This window comes from Ipomoea nil, unplaced genomic scaffold, assembly GCF_001879475.1.
Source record: "Ipomoea nil cultivar Tokyo-kokei standard unplaced genomic scaffold, Asagao_1.1 scaffold2165, whole genome shotgun sequence".
In the NCBI taxonomy this organism is placed as follows: domain Eukaryota; kingdom Viridiplantae; phylum Streptophyta; class Magnoliopsida; order Solanales; family Convolvulaceae; genus Ipomoea; species Ipomoea nil.
The window spans coordinates 2,694,140-2,702,908 of record NW_017618593.1 but is presented as its reverse complement, the minus strand read 5'-3'; the positions used below and the strand labels follow the sequence as shown (position 1 = coordinate 2,702,908).

The 8,769-nt window shown below is 39.2% G+C and overlaps 2 protein-coding genes across 2 annotated transcripts; both read left to right on the top strand.

The window, feature by feature from the left end:
- Positions 1-217: 217 nt before the first annotated feature.
- Positions 218-1,372, top strand: LOC109149963. The gene has a single exon (XM_019297946.1). It carries the CDS (start codon positions 218-220, stop codon positions 1,370-1,372), a length of 1,155 nt encoding a protein of 384 aa, XP_019153491.1.
- A 5,848-nt stretch (positions 1,373-7,220) lies between these two features.
- LOC109149962 (uncharacterized mitochondrial protein AtMg00810-like) lies at positions 7,221-8,195 on the top strand. The gene has a single exon (XM_019297945.1). The coding sequence runs from the start codon at positions 7,221-7,223 to the stop codon at positions 8,193-8,195; it is 975 nt and encodes a 324-aa protein (XP_019153490.1).
- Positions 8,196-8,769: the final 574 nt, after the last annotated feature.

Sequence of the window (8,769 nt, the reverse complement as noted above, 5' to 3'; positions counted from 1 at the left end):
TTTATTATTATTATTAGATGTAGACTAGTCAATTGTTCTATCCTGAATAACAAGAGAGTATTGTGTTAACTCTCCTATAGGACTCTCTGCATTGTCTCCTCAACGATCTGATCAATTATTTGAATTTGAACAAAACATCGTCTCATCTGGTATCAGTTGCGATAGGATTGCGATCCTCTCTTCGATCTAATTTCCGCATTCGCTCTCTCTCTTTACGATGGCTTCGAATTCAAACGCTACCACTACGATCATCCTCGCCGCACCCACTGTGCCGGCGACGCCAAATCCTCTCTCAGCCGCGCATCACTTCGTATCCATGAAGCTTACCACGCGCAATTACCTATTCTGGAGGACACAACTCCTTCCCTTTCTCCGTGGCCAAGGTCTACTGGGTTACATTGATGGTAGTTTCCCGTGCCCTCCGGAGACCATCTCCGTCACGTTAGCTTCTGATGGTGCTGCGGCAACAACCTCCACAATGACGCCTAATCCCGCGCACACCGCCTGGGTCCAGCAGGACCGATCTATTTTGTCCTTGGTAATCTCGTCCTTCTCGGATGAGGTTATGCACCATGCTCTCGGCAGGCACACCGCCAAGGAAGTCTGGGATTCCGTCACCACGACACTGGCGTCAACCACTCGTGCACGTTCCCTCAGTCTTCTCGGCCAGTTCCAGAATCTGCGTCAGGGAAGCAGCTCTCCGGCAGATTATTTGGGCAAGGCGCAGACCATTGTTGAAGCCCTAGCTCTCGCAGGTCGCCCCCTCTCGCCGGACGAACAATTGCTATATGTGTTGCGCGGTCTCCGGCCTGAGTTCCGGGCAATGGCGAGTTTGATCACCGTCTCCGGCAACCCCATCACGCTGTCGCAACTTGCTGATCATCTGCAAGCCCAGGAATTTATACACGCAGAGGACTTTACAGTGGACTCCGGCACTGGTGGCTCCCCGTCAGCCTTCTTCGCTGGTCGCGGCAGTGGCACTGGTGAGCAGGCGCGGCAGAATGGTGGTAGACGGCAGATTGGTGGAGGGCGTGGACGGCAAGGCCGTGGAAGGGGCAACAACGGCCGTGGCCGCGGTGGCACACCCCGCTGCCAGATATGTAGATCACACGGCCATACGGCCGTGTACTGGTTCAAAAGATATGCTGATCGTCCGCAATCTCACGGTGGACAGGCTCACGTTGCTACGTCTAATGAACCTCAGACTCCGGATGCATGGTACCCGGACACGGCCGCATCTTCTCATGCGACCCCGGATGATCAGATGATGCAGCATTCCGAAGCATACAGTGGTGGTGACGTGCTCAAAGTGGGCAATGGCGCAGGTTTGGATGTTTCTCGTGTGGGTCATGCGGTTATCCCATCCCGGTAAAAAATGTTACACATGTCAAATATTCTGCATGTTCCTAATTTAACGTTACCATTATTGTCTGTTTACCGTTTTATTAACGAGAACAATGTTTATTTCGAGTTTCATAAAAACTTGTTTCTTGTGAAGGATTCCAACACTCAAACGGTTCTGCTTAAAGGGTCAACATCGGGCGGATTATACAAGCTCTTGGTCCCGCAAACTCATTTTGCGTTCCTGTCCGCCCGTGCGTCGTCTCAGGTGTGGCATCAACGGTTGGGTCACCCGCACCTTGAAGTCCTCCAGCGCATCTTAAAGAATTGTTTGGTTCTGCCCAATAAGGCTAGTTCGTCAAAAATGTGCACCGCATGTCAACTCGGAAAATCAGCACGTTTTCCATTAGATAGAGTTCCAAACACTAGCCGTAATGTATTAGATTTATTGTACACGGACATTTGGGGTCCGTCTTCTGTCATTAGTGATTCGGGTTTTCGTTACTTTGTTCTCTTTGTAGACGATTACTCACGGTTTTGCTGGTTTTATCCGTTCAGATTAAAATCAGATATTTATAAAATCTTTAATTTTTTCCGGGCCAAGGTAGAACGGCAATTTTCCTGTTCTATCAAAGCCATCCAGTCCGACTTAGGGGTGAATACCGCCGTTTACATACTATTTTTGAATCCTTAGGCATAACTCACAGACAATCTTGTGCCTATACACACGAACAAAACGGTCGTGTTGAGCGTCGGAATAGACATATTGTCGAAACTGGCTTAGCTTTATTAGCTGAAAGTTCAACTCCCCTTCAATATTGGGACTATGCCTTTGAAACGGCTGCCCATTTAATAAATTATTTACCCTCATCAGCCATACAGTTCCAATCTCCATATTACCGTCTATATAACACTCACCCAACATATAACTTCTTTCGAGTCTTCGGGTGTCGCTGTTATCCCTATCTGCGGCCTTACAATCGCCACAAGATGGAATATCGGTCGGTACCATGTGTCTTCCTAGGTTACCCAGTCTCTTATAGGGGATACCTGATAAATAATATTTTATTGTTATTTTAAATAATCTTTTTATAGTTAAGTTGCAAATAATTGATTAGTTCTTATCTATTTTTATTTATTATTGCTATAATTAGTTTTTAGTAATATTATTTAATTTTATGTTTTAATTATTAAATATGTTTATTATTTGAATTCTGTTATTCCAATAATTCTTTGATCCTAATTTAATGATAATATTATTAATTTTAGTAGTACATGTTCAGTAGGAGTTTAATAAAGGTAGATTAGTTATATATGATCTTTAATAAGATTATTATTATTATTATTATTATTATTATTATTATTATTATTATTATTATCATTATTATTATTATTATTATTATTATTATTATTATCCGTAAGAAGCTTATGAGCACCAGATGCAACAAGAAGCATATGAGCACCAGATGCAACAAGAAGCTTATGAGCACCAGATGCAGCAAGAAGCTTATGAGCACCAGATGCAACAAGAAGCAGATGAACAAAATGAGGCTTGCTTTAAAAGAATAGAAACACATTTAGAGCAAATTGCTAAATTTGTGCAAGGGCACGTGCCAGGTAAGTTACCTATTCCTGAGGAAGCTATGAATGAAAACATGGTAAAAGATAATATCACTTCTAATCAAGTTGAAATTGAAAAATTGAATAATGATGCTAATGATATTATTGTTGAAAATGATGAACCTCAATTGCATAAATCTGATAACCCTTATGTGCCTCCCAATCTTTATGTGCCCCCTGTCCCTGTTGATGAAAATTTTGAAAATACCGAACCTATACAAAATAAAGATTGTGAGGAAGAAGAGCCCTATATAGCACCCGAGCCTTTTGTGTCCCCAATTTCGTTTCCAAATAGGCTCAAAAGTTGTGTGCCTGAAACGGTAGCTGCAGAGCTACAAAAAGAATTGCTCCCAATACCTACTGATGCTCAAGCAGATAAATTGACCAAAAGTGTGCTTGATGAAACTGTTGAGTTTTCAAATTTTAAATCTATGAATTTTCCTGTCAGATATACCCAAGTTTTTGCAGTTAATGGGTTGAATTTTGCTGATGATGGTAAGTTGGAATTTGATAAAATTCAAAAAGAAAATCTTTTGAATAGTGTTGATAAATCAATTTTTTCTTGTTATTCACAAACTGCAAGGCCGTATGAGAGTTCCACAAATAAAAAATCTAATAAACGTGGACTTTCTTTATCTTCTTTTCTTTCCTCTCACAACATTGGGGACAATGTTGAAAATAAGTGTAGGGAAGGGGTTTTACCCACAAATCACAAAAAATTGAAAAATTTTAAACTTTTTAATTTTCTTATGTATATTTTCTTAACCTTTTTTAGTTTCTTTTTTAATTTCAAACTTTTTAATTTTCTTATGTACATTTTCTTAAATTTTCTTATTTTACAATTCTAGCATTAGTTTGAGCTTTATCCATAAGTCTTTTGAATAATTGGTGATAGAAATAATGCAGGCTTTTGTCAGCTCTTAGTGTGTATATTACTTTTGACTAGTTGTTAATTTCTTTAATTTTATATCTTTGTCAAATCAAAAAACAAAACAAAAAAAAAAAACAAAAAAAAAAAAAAAACCAAAAAAATCAAAAAACCAAAAAAAATAGAATTTGAAAATCACAAATACCTTTGTGTTCTATACAATTTCTTTAGTAGTTTATATGTGTCTTTCACCTTATATTACCTTTATCAAATTCTTAAACAATTCTTGAGTGCTATAAATTGTGGTGTAGTGTGTTGGTTCAAGGATCATCTGTATGGCATAAGTGAGGTGAAAAATCTTTTAAAAAAGATTTGAAAAATATGAAAAAAAAATAAAAATGAGTGTATTATTTATTTATTATTTTGTTTGCAATAAAGTAAGAGATTCTACTCCGCTGAATCAGCCACCTATACACATGTACCATAAATAAATAAGTGTCGTGGTCTGGTTTATGAGTACACACAAAATTGAAAACCCAAACAAGTCTGGCGTAAAATGGCGAGGTTTTTGGGGAAGTTCTCTTTGGAAAAAAATCAAAAACGAAAAAATAATGAGTGAACTTTGGATGAGACAAGCAATTGCATTTCAATTTTAATAAATGCCTTGATCCTAATTTCCTTCATATTTTGCACTTGCACTGTGATTGAATATTTCTGAATTTGGTTTAGGTTGAATTTGGTGAAATTTTCATATTTTTCTATTGAGTTTTTGTATAATTCATATATGGGGTTTCAGCAAACGAGCACAGGTTTTATATTTATTTTAGTTGCTAAAGGTTTTAATTTCTAGTCAATTGTTTTATACATTTTTTGAGTTGGCACTAACTCTGCATTGTTCAATAAATTTGAAAGATCATTCAGGTAAAAGCTCAATCTAATACTTGGTTTGATTTTTAATTTCTTTTCTTTCTCTTTAATAATGATTTTGCTTGAGGACAAGCAAAGAAATAAGTGTGGGGAAATTTGATAAACAATATTTTATTGTTATTTGAAATAATCTTTTTAAGTTAAGTTGCAAATAATTGATTAGTTCTTATCTATTTTTATTTATTATTGCTATAATTAGTTTTTAGTAATATTATTTAATTTTATGTTTTAATTATTAAATTTGTTTATTATTTGAATTCTGTTATTCCAATAATTCTTTGATCCTAATTTAATGATAATATTATTAATTTTAGTAGTACATGTTCAGTAGGAGTTTAATAAAGGTAGATTAGTTATATATGATCTTTAATAAGATTATTATTATTATTATTATTATTATTATTATTATTATTATTATTATTATCATTATTATTATTATTATTATTATTATTATTATTATCCGTAAGAGGCGAACAAAGAGGGCCGGTGATTAGTGCGAACCAGTCTCCAATAGCGAGTGGACGGACGAGAGATCGCTTGAGAGTAAGAGGCGGCGATCGTTTGGGAAGGTCCTATTCAATTGGCATATTCGATTGACCAGGGAGAGCTCGGAGAAACGGTTGGCCAAAACAGTATGAAACAGGGTCAAGGATTACCAATCTGATCATCAATCTACCCCGGAGCAATTCCGGTCGGAGGTGATTCTCCGAAGGGCGGTGACGACGAATTCTGGTAGTGGCGGTGTTCGGCGTTGCAGAATCCTTGGCGGTAGAATTCAATCTGCGTAGCAGCTTCAATTTTAGAGGGCCGTACTGCTATTCACACGGCAATTATCTTCTTTCTTCCTCTTTATTGCAATTGTGGTTAATTTATCATTTGTATTGGAATTAGATGATGTGTGAACTCAAAATTGTTAATTCCATTTATCCGTAGCTATCCACAACTCTTACTTTAATTTCAATTTTGATTTTGATTTGAGTATTGTACTGCCTACCTTGATTATGCAGATAAGTATAGTAATTAGTGTTTAAGAAAGTTGTTGATTACCATTAGTGATTGCTGTGCTTTCATAATTACATTGAGTTAGTAGCTTTCATTCACGGACATGATGATATTGTCATTTGCCATTAAACAATTCTTGTACTGATTATTTTGTCATTCAATTAAGTTTTATTCTATGAATTTGAGTTGAGATTAGTTATATTGAATTTAGCCGGTTCTAGCATTTGATTAATGTTTCTAGTCTTTATTGCCTGCTATGTTTTGTTTCGTCAATTGTCTTTCTCATATTATTTTCTACCTGTTTTTTCATTCGGCTTAATTAATTTCAGTTGTTGATTGATTCTAAGCATTTTAAATTATCAAGTTCATTGTTTTGGTTTCAAGTTATTAAATTGCATCGTATCAATTCCTCGTGGGTTCGACCCTTGCTTTTGCACCTTGTTACTACACTGACTCGTGCACTTGCGAGGACATATATTAAATTGTCCATCAATACCGCTGTTTTGACTTAAACACGGGGAAAATCTTTATCTGCCGTCATGTCCGGTTTGATGAGTCCGTTTTTCCCTTTGCAATGCAGGCTTCTTTGCAGGTTGCTCCTGTGCAGAGTGCTTCAATACCGTGGGGATCATGCCCCGTAGTGGTCAACTCCCAGTCTACACCACAGTCAATTGCAATGCAGGCTTCGTTGCAGGTTGCTCCTGTGCAGAGTGCTTCAATACCGTGGGGATCATGCCCCGTAGTGGTCAACTCCCAGTCTACACCACAGTCAATTGAGACACCCTTGGCACAGGATCCCCCACCTTTGGCCTTAGAGCCCGCGCCGGCTCTTACCCGGAGACGTCGTAGGATTACACCTCGGCCTACTTCAGGTGATGTTCATGTTATGCGCACTCGCCGCAAGACACGGGGAACGGATGAGCAGTTTCAAGCACTCACCGCTACTGTAGATCCAACGTGTTATTCCCAAGCTGTTGGCCATCCGCAATGGCGGGATGCTATGGATCAGGAATTCAATGCACTATTGCATAATAACACCTGGAACTTAGTCCCGGCAACACCGGCTATGAATGTGATTGGCTGCCAATGGGTGTTCCGCACCAAACGCAAAGCTGATGGCTCTATTGAGCGTTACAATGCCCGTCTGGTTGCTAAAGGGTTTAACCAAGTAGCCGGCGAGGACTTTTTTGACACGTTCAGTCCAGTGGTCAAACCGACCACCGTTCGTATTTTACTTTCTCTTGCAGTGTCTCACAGGTGGACTCTACGTCAGCTAGACGTTCACAACGCCTTCCTAAACGGGCACCTATTTGAGACAGTATATATGAAACAGCTACCAGGGTACGAGGACCCCACTCATCCCGATCACGTGTGTCACTTACAACGCTCTCTTTATGGTCTCAAGTAGGCACCCAGGGCATGGTTTAAACGGTTACATGAATTCTTAATCTCAACAGGGTTTATGGCTTCCAAAACTGATGTGTCTTTATTTCACTACACTGACGGAAGTTCGCGCGTATTCTTACTGGTTTATGTCGACGATATTATTATGTTGGGTAATGATCCAGCATTAATTGACTCTCTACTCAAGCGTTTATCTTCTACCTTCAAAATCAGGGATCTAGGCAAACCTACGCTCTTTCTGGGCATTGAGACGCTATCGGACGGGGATAGCTTTATCATGTCACAGCGTAGGTACATGGTTGATATATTATCTCGTGCCGGTATGATAGACTGCAAAGCATTGGCTACACCAGCTTCAGTTACACAACCGGCTACACCGACTCCAGATCCGTTTGATAATCCGACGCAATACCGCAGAATTGTTGGGGCTCTGCAATATCTCACTATCACTCGCCTCGATTTATCCTTTTCAGTCAATAGGCTTTGTCAGTTCATGCATTCTCCAACGCAGGATCACTGGGGACTACTTAAGCGTGTCCTACGATATGTCAAGGGCACTCTGGATTATGGGCTTCGTCTGACTCCTTCACTATCTTCCGATCTGCATGCATATTCAGACTCTGACTGGGCTGGATGCCCGGTTGACCGGAAGTCTACTAGTGGCTATGCGGTTTTCCTTGAGACTAATCTTATAACGTGGCTATCACGGAAACAGCGCACTGTAGCACGCTCTTCGACTGAAGCTGAGTATAAGGGTCTTGCTGATGTAGCCGCCGAGGTAACCTGGGTTATTTCCTTACTTCGGGAGCTGGGCCTACATTCTGGTACTCCTACGACATTGTGGTGTGATAATCTGGGCGCCACTTACTTAGCAGCAAATCCAGTATTCCACGCCAGAACAAAGCATGTCGAGATAGATTTTCATTTCGTCCGTGATAAAGTAGCTGCCGAGGATTTCATTGTCAATTTCGTCTCCACCAAAGATCAGCTTGCTGATATATTCACCAAACCATTACCAGCTCCGCGTTTTTAGACTCTCAGGGACAAGCTCAATGTTGTCTGCATCCACCCTTGTGCTTGAGGGGGTGTGTTAGTAATATTTATGTTTTACATTTATATTGTATGTTTTATTATTATTATTATTATTAGATGTAGACTAGTCAATTGTTCTATCTTGAATAACAGGAGAGTATTGTGTTAACTCTCCTATAGGACTCTCTGCATTGTCTCCTCAACAATCTGATCAATTATTTGAATTTGAACAAAACATCGTCTCATATATATATATATATATATATATATATAGGGAAGGGATGAGGTGCATTTGTTGCTTCCCGTGCGGATGTGCGTGAGGTTTATACATAATGTGCGTGAGATTTGTACTCAATGTGCCTGAGATTTGTACTTAATGTGCGTCATGTTAATATGTGTGAGTTTTGTACTTAATGTGCCTAAGTATTTTGTTTAATGTGCGTGAGATTTGTTCTTAATGTGCGTGCGTATTTCAGAATTACGAGCTCAGAAGGAAGCAGAACAGAAACTCACGCACATTAACGCCAATGCTTCTTGTTACTTCTTCCTTCAATTTGGCCATGGATTATGGATTA

Excerpts from the sequence above, each read along its gene's own strand:
- LOC109149963 (XM_019297946.1), top strand. The coding sequence starts at position 218 with ATGGCTTCGAATTCAAACGCTACCACTACGATCATCCTCGCCGCACCC.
- LOC109149962 (XM_019297945.1), top strand. The coding sequence starts at position 7,221 with ATGGCTTCCAAAACTGATGTGTCTTTATTTCACTACACTGACGGAAGT.